Raw genomic sequence first — 24,771 nt, forward strand, 5'->3', positions numbered from 1 at the left:
GACCCGACTCTAGCTTTCAGGGCACTTTCCCCAATCCAAAATAAAGATCCTTACAGGGATTTTCTAAATTCAATCCTTCTCCCCTTTACCCTGCCTTAGGGGGGAAGGTTTTAGCTCCAATTTTTGATAATTAAATGCTTCCTGTCAGTCTTTCCAGTTTCAGGCAAATTAACTGCGTCTCGGTACGCTCAATGGGGGAGATTGACTTCCTTTTAAAATCTCCTCCCGTATCTAATTATAAATTGTTTCAAAGTCCTTTTCTTTACTTACGGTGTTCAATGTTCTCAAATCCAATTAATTTAGAAGAATCCACTGCTCCAGGCTGCTGGCATGGAGCTTCGCGATGCGAGGATAGCAGTTTAACTCGAGGCACCCCATCTCCACTACACTCGCTCTCAGTGCCCTTATTAGGGCTACCGGGGGGGGGGCGAGGAGACCGAAAACGGTGCAGCCGAGTCCCCACGTCCCCAGAACGCTCGATCTGGGGCTCTTCTGGGGGTCCGCATCGCTCTCACGGCTCCCCCCTCCCTCGCAACACTAGGGAATCCCGGAACTCGGGATTCTCTCGCCAGTCAGCAATGGCGACAGACCGGAAGTAAGTTTCAATGAGTTCAACAGCCTTTCTTCTCAAGTAATGGAGGTAGGATTGCTGTTTAAGGCAGCAATATTATTCCCATTTATCTGGGAGAAAGTCCAACTGAATTTAATAGGCTTAGTGTTTGAGTAGGACATGGTTAGGATGACACTGAAAAACTCACTGTTGCATATGCTACAAAAGATCTAGAATGCTATTGAACTGGGATGTCTGTTTTTAATGGGAAAGCATTTTACACAGGGGGGCACAGGGAGACACTTTGACTCCCTCCCTTTGTGGGTGCAATCTTGGATTGTCTTTTTACTGAGAGTGGGAGGGGGAGCTCAGTGTAGAGACAGAAACATCATCATCATTATTACCATCTCCACACACACACACACACACACACACACACACACACCATTTTGCCATAGGAGCAGGTGCATAGCTTGGGGGTACTCCCAGGTCCATTGCTGCAATTTGGGCTTCAAGTGGCCTCAATGGTACAGAGCACCTTCCATCAGCTGCTATTGGCATCTCTGCTTCACCCTTCCTTCTCTGGACAGGGACAGCCGGACATCTGCTAGCTGTGCTCTAGTAACCTCCAGGCTAGATTATTGCAATGCATTATACACAGGGCTGCCTTTGAAGATGATTAAGAACAGTGGTGGACTTGGGTACTATGGCACCCTGTGTGAGGCCAAAAACTGGTGCCCCTGCCCAGCCTTCCCAAAGGCAGGTAAGGAAGCGCCTGGCTTTGGGAAGGAGGTACTGAAAAGGTAAGGAGGCACCTGGCTGGGAAAGTGCTAACTAGGCTTGGGGAAGAAGGCTCATGTCTCAAATCCCAGCGCCTCACTTACCTGGCTTTGAGATGGTGCCCCCTCGGCTCAGCACCCAGTGCATGCACACTGCTCACACTCCTAAACCTGACCCTGTTAAGAAACTAAAGCTTGTGCAGAATTTGAAAGCCAGGTTGCTGACCATTGCAAAATGGTCTGAACATATAAAACCAGTTGTGTCACTCACTACTGCACCAGCTATTAGAGAAACATCAAACTGTAGAATTGGAAGGGAACCTGAGTCATCAAATTGCAACTGAAGCATTTGCAAAAGAGGACAGTTCAATCTCTGCATAAAAACCTCCAATGAAGGAGAGTCCAGTCTCCCAAGGGTGTCTGTTCCATTGTCAAAGTTGTTTAGTCAGAATCTTTTCTTGTAACCTGAATCCACTGGATTGGGTCCTACCCTCCAGAGCAGCAGAAAAAAGCTTGCTCCATCTTCCATGGGGCAACTTTTTGGATGTTTAAAGATGGCTACCATATCTCTGGTACGCAGGTGGAGCTGTGGTCTAAACCACTGAGCCTTGGGGTTGCTGGGCGGTTTGAATCCCGACAGGGTGAGCTCCTGTTGCTCGGTCCCAGCTCCTGCCCACCTAGCAGTTCGAAAGCACGTCAAAGTGCAAGTAGATAAATAGGTACCGCTCTGGTGGGAAGGTAAATGGTGTTGCCGTGCGCTGCTTTGGTTTCGCCAGAAGCGGCTTAGTCATGCTGGCCACATGACCCGGAAGCTGTACATCAGCTCCCTCAGCCAGTAAAGCGAGATGAGCACCGCAACCCCAGAGTCGTCCACGACTGGACCTAATGGTCAGGGGTCTCTTTACCTTTACCTTACCATATCTCCAATCAATCTCTTCTCTAGGCTCAACTTGCCCAACTGAACTGTTCCCCATAGGGCTTGGTTTCCATACTCTTCGTTGCCTCCTCTGCACACATTCTAGCTTGTCAATATCCTTCTTATATTGTGACTCCCAGAACTGGAAATAGGACTCAAGTACTCCAGAAGCTATGTGATATTCTCATTTGATATGATCCTTGTTTTAGTTGAAATGTAACTTTTGAGTAGATTTTGTATCATAATTTTGTCCTTTGCTGTTGTAACATACATTGTGTTGGCTAATGTGCCTAGTCGATAAAAAAACCACTTTAATGTTTTAAGAAATAGTTAAAAGGCAATTGTTATCACTCTCTTGTGATGTTTATTCAAACAGAATTCCAAGTATATATGCAAGTTTATATGTTGCGAGGTATACATCAGAACAAAATGAGAATGGTGTTGAAAACTATCATTTCAATCCAACCTCCTGAATAATAATCTCAATGCCAATATACATACAAGTTCAAAATATATAAAACATCACAACAATCTGGCTTTTTTACTTACCCCATTCAACACTTGGAAGCAGAAAAATAAAGACTCAGCTTTGCAAAGTTTATGTTGCTCAAACTGGTCTCAAGTGTTTTGTTCCACTACAGACTCTCTTCAGTAGTGCAACACCATAGCAAAGCATCCATTAACCAGGTCCCGTGACTGCAGGGATGCTTCTGTACTGTTCACCAACTCTCAAGCAGCCCACGTAGCTTTAGAACATGAGGTTACAAGGCAAACCTTGGTAGAAGTGGGTGAAAAGTGATATCAGAAGCAGAAAGCAGGTTCAGATACAGACGGAGGCATTAATAGCAGAAGCAAGCATCCAGGCTTTAAAAACTTACTGGACCAAACTCATGTCAGTTGCAAACTTACTGAAACAAACAGAAAAGCCAACAGGGATGAATGTGGTCCATTGTTTAAATATCCTGGTTAAAAAGACACATAATCTAACACATCAACATATAATTTTTGAAGCCTGCTTCCTAAGCTCTATTATAGTCTTCTGCACTCAGTGCTGCTTTGAAATAGTGAGAATTTTGACAATTCTATGAAGTATCTGCTTTTACTCATTGTCTGTTTGTGTTGATTCTGGCTGGGATGTCTCTGAATCTGCAAAACAAGAGGCGATAGAAAAATGAGCATTTTTTTTCTCACTCAAAGACATTAAATATCAATTTCTTTCTTGTACAAAAAAGATTCTCTGAGGTCAATGAAGGATGGGCCCTGCTTGTGTAATATTGAAATGAATGAACAACAATGAAATTGGGTTGCTCCTTGTGCATTTGGACCGGCCTTCCTCTTTCTAATTTCCTTTTCAGTGTGAACAGTGTTGCTTTAATAGTATGTTCTAGGGGTCTTAGGAGGAGGGGACGACAGAGGACGAGATGGTTGGACAGTGTTCTTGAAGCTACTAACATGGGTTTGACCAAACTGCAGGAGGCAGGAGGCAGTGGAAGACAGGAGTGCCTGGCGTGCTCTGGTCCATGGGGTCATGAAGAGTCAGACACGACTAAACGACGGGTCTTAGAAGACCATAAGCCTAACATGTGATGCAGCAACAAAAAAAGCCATTGCTCTTCTAGGCTGCATCAACAGAACTATAGTGTTCAGATCAAGGGTAGTAATAGTCCTGCTCTATTTTGCCTTGGTCAGACCACACCTGGAATATGGTGTCCAGTTCTGGGTGCTACAATTTAAGGAGGATATTGACAAGCTGGAAGGTGTGCAGAGGACAACCAATATGATCAAGGGTCTAGAAGCCAAGCCTGCTGAGTAATAGTTGAGCAAGTTGGATGTGCTTGGCCTGGGAAAGAGGAGACAGAGAAGATACGACACCCAGCTTCAAATATCTAAATGGCTGTCAAATGAAATATGGGATGCTCTTGCATGGAAACTTGGATGGCCCTGAGAGCATCCTAGAGCCTGCATGCTGAGCAGGACTTGCCTGTTAAGCAATCTGGAGAGTTTAAAAGTAATCTGCTTTGCTTGAAGGGACGGAGGTAGAATCATAGAATTGTAGAGTTGGAAGGGACCCAAAGGGTCACAAAATAACAACATATGCTACCCATCTGACTGGGTTGCCCTGCTACTCTGGGTGGCTCCCAACAAAATCTAAAGAACACAATAAAACATCAACCATTTAAAAGGCCTGCTCGGCACACCAGCCCTGGAAGGTAAGGTTGGTGGAGCAGCCGGCCCAAGTATACACATTTTTGCATATATGCACCACCGCCAGAACATACTCCCCCTCACAAGATGCAACCATAGTGTGTATTTTTTGTATGTTTTTATTGTTGATGCTTTTAGTGTTAAAGCACTTCAATAAGTTACATAGGAAGCCATTCATAAATGCAACCAAATCAATTAAAGAAATGAAATGCAAGCGCCGTTGGTTGCAGCTTCAGTTACTAGAATTGCACTTCTTCTCCTTAAGGGGAACATACCTTGGGTATGTTTCTGGGCTCTCTGCTAACACAAGAAATTAGATGTGGTATCCAGAAGAGCCTTTAACCAGCTTAAGTTGATAAGCCTGTTGTTACCCTTTCTGGATAACCTCCTATAGTTATTCAAGCACTGTTTTAAATGTGGCTACCCAGCTATTTGTGGGGGCCAAGCAATCAGTTATGTGACATCAATATTGTGTCAGCTACACTGGCTGCCAGTTTGTTCCCAGTCCAATTCAAAGTGCTGGTGATTGCCAAGGAAGCTCTAAAATAGAGCTGTATCTGAATGCAGCCTGTATCTGAATGTAATAATGCATGAATAAAAATGCTTTAAAATAGTGCAGAGTTGGCAGGAAAGTCTTTTGGAAGGCAGTACTGAGAAGTCCAGTGCTCACCACACCAACTTTTGCCCCTGGAAGGATGACCATGGGCCAATGTGGTCCTTGGCCCAAAAAGGGTTAACCACCCCTGCTTTAAATGGCATGGGACCAGGTTACCTTAGGGACCACCTGCAGCAATATGGAGACCCTGTTGAGATGCCTACCAGTAAAATGTATTAGATTGGTGGTCATAAGAAACAGGGTCTTCTCATTACCTATGGAATTCAATCCTTGGGGAGATGCCCTCCCCAGTTTCACTTAAACTAGCTTCAAAGTCACATCTGTCTAGAAAGGCATTTGGAGTCTAAATTGGAATGCTAGATAATTGGGGCTCTTTGTGCAGGGCTTGTTTTAGTCAGTTTTATTGTTAGATGGAAATAGGGTTTTATTGTTCTGTTTATTGTTCGATTAACGGTTTTGATGAATTGCATGTGAGGTCTGTTCTAAAAGGTAGTCCTGAAGTTCTTTAAAATAACAAAAATACACTTTTTATATCCTCAGTATTCTATTACATTGATGACTTCCACATACACCCCCATACTCTATGGAAATACTATCCTAGAATAGTAAATTCCATGTTTAACCAGCACACATGAACCAATGGAGATTGCGCTGATGAGGGATCAATTAGCCTGCCAAGTACACTGCATCCCATGTGTGCAGGTAGATTATGAAAACCTTTAAACTAAATTCCTATGCAGGGTGCATGATTCCAGGCATGCCATGCAATGCTGTGCATCTAACTTGGAAGAAAACCCTGTTGTCAGTGGATCCTACTTCTAGGTGAGTGTTGAGGACTAGAGCATTACAGTGCAATCCCATGCATGCCTACTCAGAAATAAAGACACATTGGCTGAATGGGATTGCAGCACAATTTTTTAAATGATGGGTTTTATGTAATAATTGAGGCATATAACAGAGTTGTTATTCTGACACACTAGTTCATTGTCCTAATTTGGATTATTGTCCTTTTCTAAAAGTATTCTGCTTTGCTTTAGTAGACCTCAGCTGCATGAACAAGTTTAATAAACTTCATAGAACAACTCTCCCCATGTCTCAGCCATCCTGGCTAATCAATTTTCTTTCCTTTTCTTACCTTCTCCAACATACCGTAGCACATACATGGTCCCTTTGGAAATCACTGTGGATATCTTAACTATGCTTGATCTATTCTCTATTCTCTACCGACACTACAACACAAATATAACCTTCCTACCTGTGAGCTTCTGAAATGTGGAATTAAGTTCTAAGAAGTAGTTTGGATATGATAAATTCTATATACATGGAAACACTTGAACTAGATACGCCTTCCAACCCTACTATTGTGTATGTGCTTTACATCATGAACTCTACATTCTTCTTGAGTTTGCAGCCTTCTGCATAATGGCCTCATCCAGTGAGGCACAAGTGGAAAATAAGCAGGTGCTGTAGGACTTTAATTTTGTTTCTCCAAACAGCAGCATCCCACAATGAATTGCAAGCAGCTACTCAGGGGGTTGGACTAGAATCAGGCATGGCCAAACCTGGCCCTTCGGCTGTTTTGGGACTACAATGCCCATCATCCCTGACCACAGGTCCTGTTAGCTAGGGATAATGGGAGTTGTAGTCCCAAAACAGCTAGAGAGCCAAGTTTGGCCATGCCTGGACTAGATGATCCCCGGGGTCCCTTCCAACTCTACAATTCTATGGTTCTAGTTTTTTAAAAAATCAGCCAGTGATGCAGTGCAGAAAAAAAATGAGGTAAGCATCACTGCATATGCTGATCTCCCTCTCACGATTGGGGACCTTGTGTAGAATGTGTAATTGTATTTTATTATGACTTTCCAACGTAAAACTTTCAACCAATTTAAAATAAATGCAGTGTTATTGCCCTCTATTTGGATATGCCCAAGAATAGAAATTGAGAAGAAAATATTTTCTTCTAGGTCTACTAATACCCAATTGCAAAGACTTAAGAGAAGTGAACTTAAGGGAAGTGTGACATGTTGAGGAGTGACAGGAGAGGCTGCTGCAGAATTTATGAGAGCGCCCACCCCTGGTACACCGAAGGAGATCTCTGCCTGTGGATAACAGCGAAATGGGTGGGAAAGAGAAACAAACCACTGCTCTATACAAAGCAAAAGGTTTTCCCCCAATTAATTAATTAAGCTAGAAGTAAAAATTTATATTAAAAACGTTTGTAATAAGCTTTACGTTTAAAAAGGTTACTTTCCTTCACTGTTAAATTCTATTAACAATTAAAGAAAAAGACTATATATGTTTGGAAATGAATAATTCTTAGATCTGTTAAGGCAGAAACGGGCTGGTAGGATAGTGGTTTGGGTGGCATACATTCTGAGGTTGAAGAATGGCTTCTTAGGCTGGGCCCCCATTTCAAGTCCAGATTGAGATCTAGGTTTTCTTTTGTATGACAATGTGTGTTTCCTAGCTTTCTGCCTCTTTTCTATTTTCTTCTGGTACTCACTTGGAGGAAGAAGAGAATCTGTAAGAAACAACAGAAAAGGAATTCCTTATTTAATATGCATTCATGTCATAAAATAAGCCTCAGTTGCTTTAATAGTCTTACAAGGTATTTGTTAGGGGGCAATGAGCTAAAAAGGTGTCCAAAGGTTTGAATACAATAGGATATTTGCACAGGCTTTGTTCTGTAAATGCTATTATCTTATTAGAAGGCAAGTCTTTTCAAATGGAGCATTTTAAAATAAATATTATAATTGGGTGCCATTTATCCCATGCTATCTTGCATCTTTAAGTGGAATTATGATTTGGCATAAGCAACAATGTCCGATGTCATACTAAGTCCAGTACATGCTTTCTTGGAAGCAATTTCCATTGGAGTTTACAGAAGTTACATATAAAATTGTGTAAATGTTTAGTGCATAACATACAGCACTCAAGTAGTTTATTTTCTGTATGCTCCACAAACACTGCAGAATGAGTGCAGATTAAGTTAGCTCTACTCTATCTACTCTATCAGCGCAGGTGGCGCTGTGGGTTAAACCACAGAGCCTAGGGCTTGCCGATCAGAAGGTTGCCGGTTCGAATCCCCACGACGGAGTGAGCTCCTGTTGCTTGGTCCCAGATCCTGCCCACCTAGCAGTTCAAAAGCACGTCAAAGTGCAAGTAGATAAATAGGTACCGCTCAGGTGGGAAGGTAAATGGCGTTTCCATGTGCTGCTCTGGTTCTCCAGAAGCGGCTTTGTCATACTGGTCACATGACCTGGAAGCTGTATGCCAGCTCCCTTGGCCAATAACGTGAGATGAGCGCGCAACCCCAAAGTCGGTCACGACTGGACCTAATGGTAAGGGGTCCCTTTACCTTTACCTTTACTCTATCTCAACAGAAACAAAATCCCCAAAACTTATCCCAAATAAACAATATACCAGGTTTGTAGGAAATACAAGCTATGAATTGAAGCCCAATTAAAAAATATCTACTGGAATGTTTTATGGGATTAATACACATATTTGCATGGGTCTACATTACAAAGGACCCAGGTGGCGCTGTGGTTAAACCACTGAGCCTAGGGCTTGCTGATCAGAAGGTCGGCGGTTCGAATCCCTGCAACGGGGTGAGCTCCCGTTGCTTGGTCCCAGCTCCTGCCAACCTAGCAGTTCGAAAGCACGTCAAAGTGCAAGTAGATAAATAGGAACCGCTACAGCGGGAAGGTAAACGGCGTTTCCATGTGCTGCTCTGGTTTGCCAGAAGCGGCTTTGTCATGCTGGCCACATGACCTGGAAGCTATACGCCGGCTCCCTCGGCCAATAATGCGAGATGAGCGCGCAACCCCAGAGTCGGTCACGACTGGACCTAATGGTCAGGGGTCCCTTTACCTTTACCTTTTACATTACAAAGGAAGACATAGGTCAGTAAATACTGCATATTCTTTAAAAGTCTAAAACATTACCATTAGGCTGCGAGTTCTTTTTCTCCCAGTCATCACGCTGCTGAAGCCACTCATCTCCATAACCACTGCTGATCAGTTTGCTGAAGTTTACAGGTTCATTTTTTTTGTGAGCAGGCCTATATAAGAACACCAAACAAGAAGCAAGCCTTTTATCAAAACTGGTACCCATCTTTTCTTTTTCTTTACTATGGTAACATTTTTTTTGAAATAGGCAAATAAAAGTCTTTGACATTTTTAGAAGAGTGCCATGAGTCCAAATGGTCAATGGTTATACCTGGCGCCATAGTTTTTCAACGGTTACTTACAGTAATTTACAGTAATTGTTGACAACAAATATATGATCATCAGAGCATCCCAAGGCAAACATACAGAGAAGCAGAGAGCCAAAGAATTACATTAGGTGGATCCAAATGTTTGAGCATGTCTGGTGAGTTTTTTTAAACACCAGATCTCTGTGCTATAGCAAAAAGTGTTTTTGAAGCTTCCTTTGGTATTAGAAGCATTCTGGCTTTGTAGCAAAAAGGCCTCTAGTAGAAGTATTTGCATGGTTCTTTGAATGCCAGCTGGTAGAACAGAGCCACGTGCAAATCTTCACACAGGGACAACATACATTGATGCACACCTTCCCAACATCCAGCAGTGAAGAAAAAGTTGTTTAAGTAACCCCAGAGAAAACAGGAACTACTGGTAAATATGAATGACTAAGACAAGTAACTTATGTGATCGAAAGACGTCAAGCCTACAGCAATCCCAAATGATATCAAGAGCATAGCAATGGGGGGGCATACATTGCTGAGAGGGTGCAAGATGGCACAACCAGACACCCCGACAGGCTCCCTCACTCACCAAGCTGTGCCCTGGCTGGGTTCTCAGGGCTGCGGCAGCAGCAGAACCTCCTTCTCCTCATGGCCAGCTGAGAGGGAGGAAGATGGCAGCAGCAGCGCCACCCACCAAGGAGAGGCGAGAGCCTCTGGCAGCCGCTGCTGGTCTGCCCTCGTTGTGAGGTGGCTTCAAGCCTTTCTCCCTCCCCTTGCCTCACTCGCTGCCAGCTCAGACCACTGTGGCTTGGTGAGCAGTGAGGGCTTGGGCTCGCGCAGCCACACTCTGCCCCTGCCCCAGCACACACACGCATCCTGGGTACAGAGAACCTGTGCTGCGCCTTTGAATATGTTCCCAAAATAAAGCAAGGTATACTCTGGTTCCCATTTTCACCTGTTCCAGATTACCAGTCATGTAACATGACATCCAACAAGGCTTCTCATCTGGTACACTGACAAATAACTGATAGTGTACATATGATAATCTAGGGTAGTTTTTAACAAACTACACTTTTTTTAAAAAGTGTACATACTGCCTCCCAAATGCCTACCAACTATATCTTATTGTGATTATAATTTCAGTCATAGGCTTATTGTTAAGATCAGCATATAGCCATCACTATGATGCAATACACAAATTCATACAGCAAACGGAACTGGAGCAAGGGGTAACAATTTTATGCACAGCTTTACACTGGCAAATTGAGTACTTGCACATCCATCTGTAAGGTCTGGATTTAAAACACAGCAATTATATTTAGCTAACATTGGAGGGAAGTAGAGTCGGTTTCCTCCATGAAATTCTTTAGTTGCAATAGGTTGTGGTGTTCTGTGTGGGTATCTTGGCGTTATAGCAGGAAGCTTTATCTGTGTATAAAAGACAATGCTAATTTAGTAATGGACATACATACACCTATGATTAAAACAGGTTGAAATAACAGCTAAAAAGAAAGAATATTCCCTGCGATATATGCTGTAGCAATCTGTACATGGCTCCTATATTAGGCTCCTGTTTTTGTGATGTTGCCACTCAAAGTAATCTGATCTGTCTAGGCTGAGAAATTTAAAAAGTTTGGTATGTAATGACTAGAACCTTTGAGTTGGGCTAATCAAGACTGCACCAGTTCCCTATATGCTATAAGGTAAAGGTAAAGGGACCCCTGACCATTAGGTCCAGTCGTGACCGACTCTGGGGTTGCGCGCTCATCTCGCATTATTGGCCGAGGGAGCCGGCGTATAGCTTCCAGGTCATGTGGCCAGCATGACAAAGCCGCTTCTGGCAAACCAGAGCAGCACATGGAAACGCCGTTTACCTTCCCGCTGTAGCGGTTCCTATTTATCTACTTGCATTTTGACGTGCTTTCGAACTGCTAGGTTGGCAGGAGCTGGGACCAAGCAACGGGAGCTCACCCCGTCACAGGGATTCGAACCGCTGACCTTCTGATCAGCAAGCCCTAGGCTCAGTGGTTTAACCACAGCGATCCAAATCAGCTGTAACAGAACATGTAGACTGACCTTCAGCATTACTTTCAAAGGATGGTTAAGGTTGCTTGGTTTCTGTTAGGGATTTATGAAAGGTTAAGTGCGCCTTTAACGTGCAGGTTTTAAATATGTGCACTGAAGTGAGAAGGTGCTGGAGGGAGCATGTGTGCAAGTTCACATTTGCAATGTTGTGTCTGCACTACCTGTGTTTATTAAAGTTCTGATTACCAGTGGTATGTGCCTTTTTAATGCTAAAAATGTAGGCTTTATCTTAAAATATAAGGGCCAAACTGCCCATGCTGTTATATGCTTCTTTAAATTTTGCCTGCAGATTTTGAAGGAAATCCCCCCACTGGTGATAATTTAGTATTTCCTCCTCACCCTACAAAGCAAATACCAGAGGAGGGATTATCCTCAGGAGGAAGGCAGAGAGTTAAAATTGCTTTACAAACCTGTTGTGATTTCAGTTATGATTACCATCCTGAATGTTAAATGCATTTAAAATCTTGTCAAGTTTAGTCTCAGGTTTTAAGAAAAAGCTCACATTTTTGAGCAGGTGCATACTTCAGAATGACAAAACTTGAGTACACACAGGGTGATGCATACAGAAACTTCAGAATTTATTAACCAAGGTAAAAGATCATGAATGGAATATGGGCTTACACGTGCCCATCCCAGCCCCTCCACCACAAAGTGAACTCCTTAGTCAGGCTGTTTGGAATACTAAAAGAGCATTGATTGGAACAGTACTAAAAAAGCTTTTCTTGCTAACCAGTTTTATTCTTTACCAGAATCTGAAACGTTGAAGCTGGCTAGCAAACTACTAAAAATACAAATGCATCCAGGAATCAACCCTGACTTTTAAAAGGAGGGGAGACCACAATAGTAACTTAGAGAAAGATTTTGCAATGATGTGCTGATGGAATCGCCAAATACCTGTTTCTTGGCTTAATCTTAAAAATGGTCAATTTGAGATTTTCCCTCTGTCTTTTATCAAATCCAATTCTAGTTTCAGAAAACTCACCTCTTCTTTTGTGCTGCCTGGAGAGCCTTCAACTTGTACTCCATTTTCCTGTTGGGATTTTTTTTTTAAAAAAAAGTAATTTAAACAATAAATCTTAAAGGTAACAGAAAAGAGATTAAGAAAGAATGTTTAACGTTTTACAAAAATGATCAGCTTGGTCACATAAAGTGTATACTACCTGACTTGCCTCCGTACAAACTTCATTTCAGAAAGAATAGAACCTTTCTGCTTGTGTGTGTTTTTGTGTGGCGAGGTAAAATTTAAATCATGAAAATGATGTAAACAATATTATGTCTCCTCTTTGAGCCACAGCTCCAGTAAGATTCTGATACTGCTTTTAATTTTTTTTTAAAGGTAACCCTCAATGGATATCTTTGTTCCTGATTGTCCCATTTCACATCTAGTTCCATACTCTTTAGAAACAGAGTATGGAAGCTTTAATAATAATATAAAAAGATAACCAGTGTTCTCGAAAACACTCCCAAATAAACATTAACGTTCAGAAATAAGAACACATATTTTGGAAGCTGAAAAGAATGGTCTATAATCACTTGAATAACCTGATCTAGAATGCACAAGAGGCTTCCATGCTTTTAATGAGATCCGAGAAGAACCCTCTGGGATTAAAATGTTTTTGTACTGTGATATGTCCTTAAGGATTTATTTCTTTAACTGGAACCAACACACTTTTCTCTGATAGAATAAACTATTAAACAGTACTCCTAGCTAGTATTTATTTATAAAACACTTAAACCCCATAACTCTAAATAAGGAAGGATAAATAAGGATAAACTATGAAAACAGTTTATGACTGCAATCCAATAATGTACTTATCTGAGAGTTAGGCCCATTACACCCAATGGGACTTGCTTCTGAGAAGATATGTAAAATGAAAGTTTCAGAAAGCTAATGAAATTTAAATCCAAGATTTCAGCAGTTATTTCTCAAGGTTTAGAGATAAGGGTTGGCCATCAGGCAATTAAGTTAAGTTTATATGTGATTCCTGTAGAAGGACAAAAACCACACTATCCATTCAAAGTTAATTTCACCCAATTCAGTGGGAGAGGTTTTAATCAAAGCAGCTTTGCTACTGAAATAAACTACAATGCTTAATTTTGGCTGAATTGTGCCCAATATTACTTCAGAGGGATCCTTAAAAGAGCTGGGAGACAAATGCACCAAATTAAGATACTATGACCTGGTTTGCATGTGGTGCTATGCCAAACTATGGTTTGATGTTACCAAGCAAGGATGCTGGTGCAGAGAGCAAAAATCTCACCTGCTTCACTTCTTCCCCAGTCCCACTGTTGCCACGAATGTCCTCAAAGAGCACAAGAAGCTATCCCTGAACAGAGAAATCTCTTTCCCATTTAGTCAAGGTCTTAGTTTCACAGAATTGGTACAAATTAAGCAGGGAAATTAAAAAACCAACCAACCCGATACTAATTTTATTAGTTTGTCAGCTTAATTACAATGATACAAAAAACATCTTAAGTCATAACCAGGATCATAGAATGAGTTGGAACGCCATCCCCACCCCCACCCCGAGGGTCATCTAGTTCAAATCCCTGCAATGCAGGAATCTCAACCAATTTACATAAGAAATTTACACCCTTCAAAGGGATTATTTAACACTTTATTTTTCACTGGGAATTTGAAGAAACCCCAAAATATTGTGATTTTTAAAAGGATAGTGCAATTAGTGAGTTTTAGGGCTGTGCATAACTATCCACTCACCCACCTGGGCTTCGCCCTTCCCTGGGGAATGCTTGACCCAGCCCCAAATTGATTTGACTGCGGTAAGGGAAGCTAATGTTTACTTAGCATTAATTTGGCCTGTCATCTTGATTCAACATGCCATCTGGCATCTAAACATAGACCACCTCCTCCACCTTGGGAAACATTGTGCTGATGCTATCTCTTGAAAGGCATCCAAGCTTGGCACTGGTTGGCAAAGTCCCACCAAACAGGGTGATAGTATCTTTAAAGGTGTACAAATCAGCGTAATTTGGTCCCGTCATGCTATACTGGGCAAAGTCATATATCAATCCGTCATCTTGATTCAACATGGTGTCCAGTGTCCAACTGTACGATTAGACCACCACCTCTACCTTGGGAACTCTTGCTGAGTTTGGTGATGTTATCTCAAGAGGCATCTAAATTGGTTCAGGTTGGAACTGTCATTCCAAATTGGGCAAAGGCCTATAAAATGGGGTGATAGTATCTTCAGAGGTGTAAAAATCAGTGTACTTTGAGCCCATCCTACCAAATTGAGCAGTTACACCAAAGTCACATTTTGGTCTGCCACCTTGATTCAAAATGGTGCCTGGTGTCCAAAGACAGATTAATATTGCTACCTCCATATGAGGAATCCTGATGCGGAGTTTGGTGACAATATCTCAAGAAGCATCCAAAATGGTGCAGGTAGGAACTATCTTGCCAAATGGGACAACAAAATTTTCAAAGCCATCCAAAATGGTGTAGTCTGGACCCATTACGCCAAAAACCAGGCAAACTCACACCAAAGTCACATTTTGATCTGCCATCTTGATTCAAAATAGTGCCTTGGCATCCAAACATCGATGAAGACTACCATCTCCCGCTCGGGAACCCTTGTACTGTACAGAGTTTGGGAACAATACAGTATCTTGAGAGGTAGCCAGACCCATAGAAAACAGAGACATCCAGAAAAATGACTATCCAAAATATATGGTAGATTTTAGCACCCAAATCCCATACTCCCCCCCCCAAAAAATTGATTTCTATAAACTGGAGGCACACTCCAGCTTTTTCTAAAAGTACAAGTGTCTGGACCCCAGCCCCCAAATCTGCTGTTCATGGAAGACATTATAAATGAGGATTGTGTTCTTAAGTCCTACAACACATTCTGGGGCTGGGAGGTAAAGGAAGGGTCTGCAACTAGTCTAGTTTTAAGGATTCTGGAGTCTATACAGAACCAACATCAATTTAGCCGATGATGATTTCTTTCCAGTCCCAGGACACAGCTTGGTAAACTGAACGGAATAGCATCATATGGTGACATTTTATGTTCAGTGCAAATAAACTTGTGTAATTCAATAGAAAAAATATCATTATTATTTTCATTTATTACCCACCTTTCATCCTAAGATCCCACGGCAGTGATTATTCTGTGACCTTAGGGTGAAAGTTGGGTAATAGCTGGTTTCCCACAGGCATCTGGTTGACCACTATGAGAGCAGAAGGCTGGAGTGGGTGGGCCATTGGCCTCGTTCAGAGAGCTCTTCTTACGGAGAGGTATATTTTTAGGACCCACCTGATTTTTGTGACTGTAAGTTGCTTTGGGGCTTGAGTCAATCAGAGCTATAAACACTAATGTGAACACCATGGCCTCGGAAACAAACTGGCAACTAGTGCAGCTGTTTTAAAACAGAGGTTATGTGAGATCGAAATAGAATCCCATCCTGTAAACTGGCCGCTGCATTTCAGACTACGGTAATTGAAGCTCCTGCTGTGTCTTCAAGGGCAGCCCCACACAGAACACAGTACAGTCGTACCTCGGTTTACAACCGCCTCGGTTTACGGATTAATCCACTTTCCATTACTTTCAATGGGAAAGTTCGCTTCAGGTTAAGTACGCTTCAGGTTAAGTACAGACTTCCGGAACCAATTGTGGTTGTAAACCGAGGTACCACTGCACAACAATATGATCTGGAAGTTATCACAGCATGGAGTACAGTGGCCAAATTGTTTTGTTTAAAAGGTGCCGTAGCTGGCGAACCAGCCATAGTTGGGGGAAAAGGCACTCCTGGTCACTAAGGCCACCTGAGCTTCCAGTGACAGCGTTGAATTCAAAAAACACCCCCAAGCTGTGGACCTGCTCTCACCAGAACAAGCCATCTCCTCACCTCTTCGGTATCAGAACTTGGGACACAGAAAACCTCTGTCTTTTCAGGATTCAGCTTCAGTTTAATGGCCCACATCCAAACCACTACCTCCAAGCACCTGTCTAACACCTCAACTGCCTCTCCTGATTCAGATGAAACAGAGAGATAGAACTGGGTGCCATCTGCATACTGATGAAGTTCCACTCCAAATCTCTTGATCACAGAACCAGAGACCTCATATAGATGTTAAATAGCATGGGAAACAAGATGCGACCCTACAGGACACCAAACACTAGCCTCCCATAACTACTTCTTAGAAATGTACCTGGAAGTAGGAGTGGACCCACTGAAGCACAAGGTCCCCAGCCCCAACCTCTCTGAGACAATGCTCCTCTAGGAGGATATTGTGGTTAACAGGACCGAAAGCCACTAAGAGAACAAGCAGAACAAGCAAACTCAAGCTCCTATCACTTTCCCAACAAATGTCATCATCCCAAGTGGCCAATGTGGTTTCAGTGCCATGGGCAGGCCTGAAGCCAGAGTGGAATGGATCCAAGTAATCAGTTTCCTCCAAGCATGCTTGTAGCTGGACCATCACTAACTTAACAAGCACCTTGCCCCAAAAGGGGATATTCACCCCTGGGTGATCATTTTTTAACACTTCCACAAATTCTATGAAATGAGCCAGTCTGGCTACTCCTGCCTATCAATGTTTTTAGCCAATCAGTGAAGACGGATTTGTGATTGGTAAGTGAGCTGTTTGGACACCAGATAACAGGAAACGCTGGGTCCTGAAGAGTTGTTCTCCCCCCCCCCCCCCGCCCTTTAGTGCACTTCTCCTGCTTCTGTCTTATTTTTTAGTTCCCGGAATCTCTGTAGTTTGTCCTCTTGCTTTCCTTAGCAGTCAGGGTGCATTTTGTTGGTGGTGGCTTCATCTGAGATCAGGTAGTTTCTAGAGGTTATTTTCTGCAAATACTGCTAAACAATGTTTGAGTGGATGTTAACTTCAAAAGGAAAATTTGAAAAATTCTCCCTCAAAAGGAAAATTTGAAACATTTGCAAAGAAGCTTACGCATGTCACCTGCTGTACAGCAGTTAAAGATCAAGCACTCATTAAGAATTCACCGTATAGTTAACTTACAGTATAATGTAATCTACTCAGAAGTAAGTTTCTTTGTATTTAATGGAGCTTGCTCCCAGGTAAGTGGATGCAGGATAGCAGCCTAGGCTTTGGTTTAGGGTTGGCACTGAGGGGAAACAGGCATTTCTGCATCGTAGCAAACAGAAAATCATTAAGTTAAACCTTTTTGGTAGGGAAATAAAGTCATGGGAAAAGCTTCACCATGACTGTACTCTCTAATTTTGTGTTATGCCACACTCTCCATGGCAGCTATGTTTTATGGCATGCCATTTTCCCATGGCGGCCATGTTTTTATTGGCATCCACAGCAATACCCTGAAATTTATGGATGCAGGGTGGTATACAAATTCTAATAATAATAATAGTAATAATAATAATAATGTATTTTCAACTGCAAATTTGGCAGAGACCCACATTATTAGGCAGAGAAATACAAAATACCAGATGTGCTAGTTCATTGGGATTTGAGTGATATGCTACTGTCCTGACCCACTCACCAACAAAGAGAGGTTCACATACCTCTCTTTTCTCTTTATTCTCTTTGTCTTCAGCATCTCTTTGCCAAACACTTTTCATATCAAAATCAAAAGGCCCTCTTTTAGGCTCATAGCTGGCAGGTTGATCAGCCTTAAACTCCTCATGGACCATGTAGTCTGGCATAGCTGAAACTCGAGGCCTGCGGAAAACAGTTTTACCGTTTACTGTGAAGTATTTTGGTATGAACAGGGTATGCTCTCAAAAGACCCAACCTTCAGCAAAGTAGCCTGTCAGTTTTGTTCAGTGTACATGCTGTCAATTACCAGGGTCCGGGGCGGGGTGTGGCGGCGACACAATGTCCTCTGCCATGCTACCTGATAAACTGCAAATATGGTACTCACAGGTACATGATCCACTGAGTCAACCATTCATCCTATTATTTAATGTAAACTGCTTAGCTGCTTGTTTATAGGAACAAGGGAATTGCCTTATACTAAGTCCATTGGTCAATCTTGTTTAGTATTGTCTACACTGACTGGCAGCAGCTTTCCAGAAGATGGAAGTGAACTAAAGAGTGTCACAAGAGGAAGAGGAGGTTAGGATTAAATGCTCCTGGGGATAAAAGAGAGAGAGAGAGAGAGAGAGAGAGAGAGAGAGAGAAAGTGAGAGGGGGGGGCTTTTTATTGAAAGAAAAAACAATACAAAACCATATTCACATAATATTCCATTTCAACAAAAAATACCCCCCCCAATCCCAACCCAAAGAAAATCCTTCCTTCCCCACAAAGGCAAAGAGATGGAAAAAAACCAGAAAGTGTCCTCCTGCAAGTTCTTTCCAGCCTGTTATTACTGGTACTATTACTGTTCTTTTACAAACAGATGCAAATGCTGGACCCTATAGAAATGTGGTGAAGAAGTCCAGGCTCCTCCCTGCTAGAGGGGTGGAAAATTTGGGGATCTCCGTAGACATAAATGGATAGTATGACCTATAGGTATGGGAGAAAGAAATTTAAGCAAGGCGCCTGTCTGGAATGAGGGAAGTGGGAGCAATTTCAGAAGTGCTCTTCAAAATATAGGGGAAGGGGATCTATTGCCTTTCTAATAAGGTGGGGGGGGGGAGAGATTCAGGGTTTTACCACAGAAATCATGAGAGGTGGCTGAAGTAAACAGAACATTCAAGAGCAGCAATGTGAACAAGACCCACAAGGGATCTTTTACACAGAGGGGTGAAATCACTTTTGAGGGAAGCCTATTGAGAATTGGGGGGGGTGTCAGGAAAGTAGACTCCTCTTTGAAAAGGGTTTCTGTTTTTAAATGTGCATGTGGAGGGGAGCTATCTTTCCAGAATCAAATCTTCCTTTACCATTTGCAGAAGTTTGATAAAACCTAGGGGTGCCTGGAAAAACCCTCTCAAAGCTCAGCTGTTGATTGTGGCGCATGTTGATGCCTGGGGGGGGGGGTTTGCTGATGGCAAATATTAGGGTACTGGAGGGGTGTTCTTTTTTGGGGTGGGAAGCTGGGTGGCTCCTAGTGGGAAAAGGCGGAGAGAAGAGCCTTAAAGGAGACCACCCCCCCTCCCAACGCAGAAGCCCCTCCAGCAGCCCATCGCAGTGGAATGGGGTCCTCCCCCCACCCGCCCGCCCCGGTGGGCTTCGCAGAGCCTCAGCAAGACATTGGGGGGGGGGTTGCTGCTGGCACTGCTGCTGCTGTGGCCGGAGACAAAAGGGGCTCCCCGGAGAAAGGAGAGGAGAAAGAGATAGAGACCCCCCTGCAACCTCCCCACCCCCCAGCAAAGAAGGGCAAACCCGAGCGAGGCGGCAGCGGCGTCCATCTTTGCAGGCAGGAGGGAGGGAATGCGGCAGCAGCCAGCCTTTCCAGCCTGAGGACTCCCCGCGCCCCCAGTGGCAGCTTCGGGAATTGCAGTGCTCTTTCTGAGCTCTGTTCAGCTCGGCTCTCCCGGACGACGACTCCAAGTCAGCCCGGACTCCAACCAGGCGCCCTCCGGGGCGGCGGGGGTGGGGGTGGGGCAGGCTGGCCAGCGCCCCCTCCATTTTGGCGCCTTAGGCAACTGCCTAGTTTGCCTAAATGGACGCTCCAGCCCTGTATGAAAGGTTCCAGGTGCTTCCAAATGCTGTGACATTTTCTTCAACTCCACTCTTCCCCAGTCACCCAAAAGAGATTAGCTGGAAGACAGAATACTTACTTAGACTCATCAGCTGCTGGTGCTGCTGGTTTGCCATGATGTGTATACCACTCGGGTGCACCATAAGACCCCAGAGACACTTTCCGTGGAGTAGGTGTAAAATGTCTCAACAAGTCTTAAGTGAAGGAGACAGAGTTATTTAAGTTTTATTTTTTTAAAACAAGTAGATAACTAGTTTTCTGGACATTATTAAACCAAGAGGGCAATATGATAAATGCTTCATTCTATCCCTCCCCATGAGATTAAGGGCCAAACTATACTGGGTGACAGAGACCTATGACAGGATCTCCTGGTGCTGGCCCTGCCACTAGTATGCAGCCTGTAATCACATTTCCCTGAGGGAATGTGGTCCTTGGCCCTGAGAAGGTTGTCCACTGCTGGTCTACCCAATGTGCCTTCCCAACAAATGTTTCAAGCATGAGGTTTTTTTAAGTAGACAGGAAAACTTATTTTCTCTCTCTCTCTCTCTCTCTCTCTCTCTCTCTCACACACACACACACACACTCATGCACCATGGTTCACACACAAATCTGCCTGCCTTCCCCAATCCCCTACACTACAAAAAAGAATACTGAATATATATCCACATAGAGGCTGGAAAGGAGGGAAGGGAAACAGATCATATGTTTTCTCCCCCCCCCCCATTTGAATTCAAGAGAAACAATCATTTGTCAGAAGATTTCTATTTACTAACAGAGCAAACCAATATACAGAAATAAAAACACAAAAGCAACTGCATTTATGCATGGATTAACTCCCCTCCATGCTGATTTACAAACAAAATTGTTCCCCGAGGCTGTTACTTATTTGGAAAAAAATGTGCAAGTTTCCTCTGATAGCTGCTTTCAGGTAAGGCGATGCATTTACAGCTTGATTCAATGCACTTTTACTCTGAAGTAAGCCCACTGATTTCAATTGGCCTTACTCAAAGGTAAATGTGCAATTTTTAGTTAAGTATGAATTCAACCAAGACTGTCACAAAAGGTTACAGAATACTGTACTGCTAAAATTAATTGTGGGTTCTTTCAAAACAAAAGAACCTGCATTTCTGCAACATCACAGCTTTCAGGGTGGCATGGAACATCCATATTTTGTGTGTTTTATCCTCCCCAATGTCCCCAAATTTCTTATAGCACTTTCCAGACTATTTATATGTACAAGCCTCCTGAAATCGCCATAAGATTCATATGAATTTTAACTACCAGGTCGGCCTCCTTGTTTTGCCAGCTTTACATATTCCGAGTCAGTGTCTTTAATCCACTTCCTTCGCCCCCCAAATGTAATCTCACTGTGTGGATCTCCAAAATCACCGAGACCTGGGATCTGGGATGTTGGCTGCTGTGGAGCTTCAGAATTAACAGACTCCTCTGATCGCTTGAGTGGCACGTGATAGTACCAATCTGCATTAACAAGCAAAAAGATGAATATCACACTTTGAGATTTGTATTATATTAAGTGGTATAAACTTAATTTGATTTTGTTCTGTGAACCACCCTGAGACCTCCAGGTATATATATTCAATAAGTAATAATTATAATTATTTAAAAATGAAAAACTGGAAACCTATTCCAGCCCTTCTTAAAGCATTTATAAAGAATAATTTCTATAACTTCTACTCCCCATTCCTACAAAAATCAATGACCTAATATAACAGGAACCCATACAATTAAAAGTGTGGCTGCCTTTCCTGGTACTGTTCATCAGTTAGAACAGGCATTCCCAAACTGCAACCCTCAAGATTTTTGGCCTACAACTCCCATGATCCCTAGCTAACAGGACCAGTGGTCAGGGATGATGGGAATTGTAGTCTAAAATATCTGGAGGGCCGAAGTTTGGGGATGCCTGAGTTAGAAAGATCAAAGGAATTTCAATGTCAAGTCAGATAGAAATGTCTCTACATTAGGATAGTCCCAACCTGCAGCCCAATGGCCACACATACCCCCCCCCAAGCTCTTTCTGTGAATCCTGCAAGGTGCTTGGCTGCTGCTGTAACCCTCCTGGCTTTCTCCTTTAGCCCTATACCGTTCCTCATTGATCCCAAAGGCATCATCTACTGCCGCTTTCCTGGTCTTCTTTTCCTGCCCTTTACTGCAAAACCACACCAGCCAAATTATTTCTTCTTGTCTCCAAGCAGCTCCATGACTGCTTCTGTTGGTCCTCTTTTAGTCTTCTCCTCCAGACTAGAATCTTGGTCATTTTTTCCCTGGACACAACAAGTGTGCACAAGAATGTGTATGTGTGCAAGCATAGGAGCCAACTCCTAGGGGTCAAGGTCTCTTTGGCCCACCAATAAAATATTTGAGGGGGCAGCTACCCCCCAAAGTTAATGGGCATTGCCATTCAAATGGTGTGTGTGCGCACCACATTAAGTGGGGCGTGGCTTACCTGTGCTCCCCCAATATTTTATTCAAGTTGGCACCCCTGCACGGAAGAGAGAATAGGAGCTTTTCTCCTGGTTGCCTGCCTCCCTTTATTTTACTGTATTTTTAAATTGCCAATCATGTAAAACTGAATGCACACAAGTTAAATGTGCATAAATAGTGAGCTAATGAAGATATCTAAACACTGTAAACACCACAGGATCTAGTTCTGAGAAAGGTATTATATAGTCCTGAATTAAAGTTTGAGAAAAGGAACAGATATAAAGATGGAAAGATACAGCCCTACGCCAATACCTACTATGGAGAAGTGGATAGTAAAATAATTCAACTTAGCTGAGATGGCAAAGTTAACGTGATTAATTTAAAAAAAATTATTGACATTTATTAAGGATTGGAAACTTCTTATGTGTGAAACAGAAAATGAACTTGTAATATCTGGATTTGAAGACTGAAAAAGAATTGGCATATAAAAAATGGAATAGTTGGATGTTCATGAGCATATACAGGTGAAACTCGGAAAATTACAATACTGTCAAAAAGTGCATTTATTTCAGTAATGCATCTTAAAAGGTGAAACCAATCTATGAGATAGATGCATGACATGCAAAGCAAGATGTCAAGCCTTTATTTGTTGTAATTGTAATCATTTGTCGTTAGGCAGGTCAATTATAAATGGAATGTAATTAATGAAATGTAATAGTGATGTGTATTTTTGTATTATTGTAACTATTTGTTTTATTACTGTGGAATTTCCAAAAGAAAACAGTTGTAAAAATTAAAATAAAAAATAAAAAATTGCATTACTGAAATAAATGCACTTTTCGACAATATTCTAATTTTTCCGAGTTTCACCTGTAGTTGAGGGCTGGTTGGAAGGCATCACCCCCCTTTCCACAGGCTGCCTTAGGACCACCATTTTCTGCACCTGCCTCTTGCCTTTATTTTGCACTGAAGACAGAGTCAGTATCCTTTGCTCTGTGTGTCCTATCAAATTCAAATGTAAGCTATTTTCACTAAAATAAAAGAGTGCAGTTTTGAAACGCTTTACATGAGAAATATCACATTTATAAACTGTGTACTTGCCACATGGTGCGTATCGATTTGGGGGTCCACGGGGCTCTTTATTTGTATTCCTCATACCTGTACAACGGGGAGAACATTTGGTGTTTTCAAAAGGAAGCATTTTGCCAAATCACGGCCGATACAGGGGCTCCCCCCCCCACACTCCGCACCCATTTCTTAACCAGAAAGGCTTTTGCACGAACTTTCCCGCCCACCTCGAAGCTGCATCCTGAACCAAGTGCCTATTTAACTACTACAGAGTCGCTGTAGAGACTATGGCTGCAGCAGGAACTGCCCGACTCGGGCTCCCTTCTGAATCCCCAGGTCCGCTGACGGATTCACCACTGACACGCGTCCGGCGTCTCCTCAGGACCCTCCCGAAAGAGACGCCACCCAGCAGAGCGCGCGCCCGCCGGAGCCACGGGAACCGCGGGGGGGGGGCTCCTCCGACGGGCCTCGGTTAAGCCGGCCGGGACGGGGGGGGGGCGGTTCGCCTGACTGGAGACCCTCCGCGAGAGGAGGACTCTTTCCTCGTCGCCCTCTCTCGCCTGGTTCTGGGCGAAGCCGAGGGCAACTCGCCCCGGGGGAAGACAACCTCCGCCGCCGCCGCCGCCGCCGGGCCCGATCCTTCCCCGGCCTTCGCGCCGTCCAAGAGTTCGAAGTGGGACGGGAGGCCGCCGCGAGAGCGACCCAGAGGCGGAGGAGGCTCCGCTCAGCGGCGGCCGCAAACAATCCGCGTCGCCCGGCAACGGCGGCTTCGCGCGCCCAGGGAGCGGGAGGCCGAGGGAGGGAGGCGGGCGAGGCGGCCGGGCGAGGGAGCGAGGGAGGCGGCGGAGCTCGGAGGGGGGTCTCGCCGGCGCCCCACCGCGTCCCACGGAGGGCGACCCCCAGCGGCAGGGGGGCTTCCCCAGCCGGCGAGGTGAGCCGCTCGCCCCTCTGGGGGGACCCGCCTCAAAGCGGGTTACCAAAGGGCAAAGCCCTGGAGTCGTCGTCGAGGAGGGCTCCCGAGACAGATGGAAATCACCTCAGCTCCCTAAGCCTCTGAGGAACGCGTTACCGCGAGGGTGTACAGTACAGTACCAGGATTCACACGTGCACAGCCAGCACGTGTGTGTGTGTGTCCATGAGGTTTGATCTTAATCTAGTGCCCACGAGAAGCTCTCACACGAAGAAAGTTTGGCTTGTTCTATGAAATAGGAGTGACAAAGCACGGGCACCACATCCAGGGAGCACGGGGCCAATGTTGGGCACCCACCGTGGGGGGGCTCAAGTCAGTGCCCGAGTGGCAGAATATATAAAAATGCT

The 24,771-nt window shown here is 43.7% G+C and overlaps 1 protein-coding gene across 4 annotated transcripts; it reads right to left on the reverse strand.

Moving 5' to 3' along the window:
- Positions 1 to 2,291: 2,291 nt before the first annotated feature.
- Positions 2,292 to 24,178, reverse strand: C13H7orf57 (chromosome 13 C7orf57 homolog). Of its 4 annotated transcripts, none has more exons than XM_060282019.1 (10): positions 23,682 to 23,726; positions 23,488 to 23,544; positions 21,226 to 21,423; positions 20,024 to 20,138; positions 17,863 to 18,019; positions 12,338 to 12,385; positions 10,598 to 10,698; positions 9,014 to 9,129; positions 7,437 to 7,587; positions 2,295 to 3,391 (listed from the first exon to the last, which is right to left on the reverse strand). In XM_060282019.1, the coding sequence occupies exons 1-10, from the start codon at positions 23,692 to 23,694 to the stop codon at positions 3,349 to 3,351; spliced, it is 999 nt and encodes a 332-aa protein (XP_060138002.1). In that variant the 5' UTR covers positions 23,695 to 23,726; the 3' UTR covers positions 2,295 to 3,348. The 4 variants fall into 4 exon arrangements, with proteins under 4 accessions (XP_060138004.1, XP_060138002.1, XP_034991600.1 ...); XM_035135709.2 differs by lacking the exon at positions 23,682 to 23,726 and adding an exon at positions 24,015 to 24,178 and having other exon boundaries at positions 2,314 to 3,391; XM_060282020.1 differs by having other exon boundaries at positions 2,327 to 3,391; positions 7,570 to 7,587; positions 23,682 to 23,709.
- Between the last annotated feature and the right edge of the window lie 593 nt (positions 24,179 to 24,771).

The sequence above is a fragment of the Zootoca vivipara genome, chromosome 13, assembly GCF_963506605.1.
Source record: "Zootoca vivipara chromosome 13, rZooViv1.1, whole genome shotgun sequence".
NCBI lineage: Eukaryota > Metazoa > Chordata > Lepidosauria > Squamata > Lacertidae > Zootoca > Zootoca vivipara.

Excerpts from the sequence above, each read along its gene's own strand:
- C13H7orf57 (XM_060282019.1), bottom strand. Across the intron at positions 10,699-12,337 it reads CAGGCAGCACAAAAGAAGAG|ATAAAGCTTCCTGCTATAAC; the intron begins GTGAGTTTTCTG and ends TTTTATACACAG. Across the intron at positions 3,392-7,436 it reads CCATTCTTCAACCTCAGAAT|ATTCAGAGACATCCCAGCCA; the intron begins GTATGCCACCCA and ends CTTGTTTTGCAG.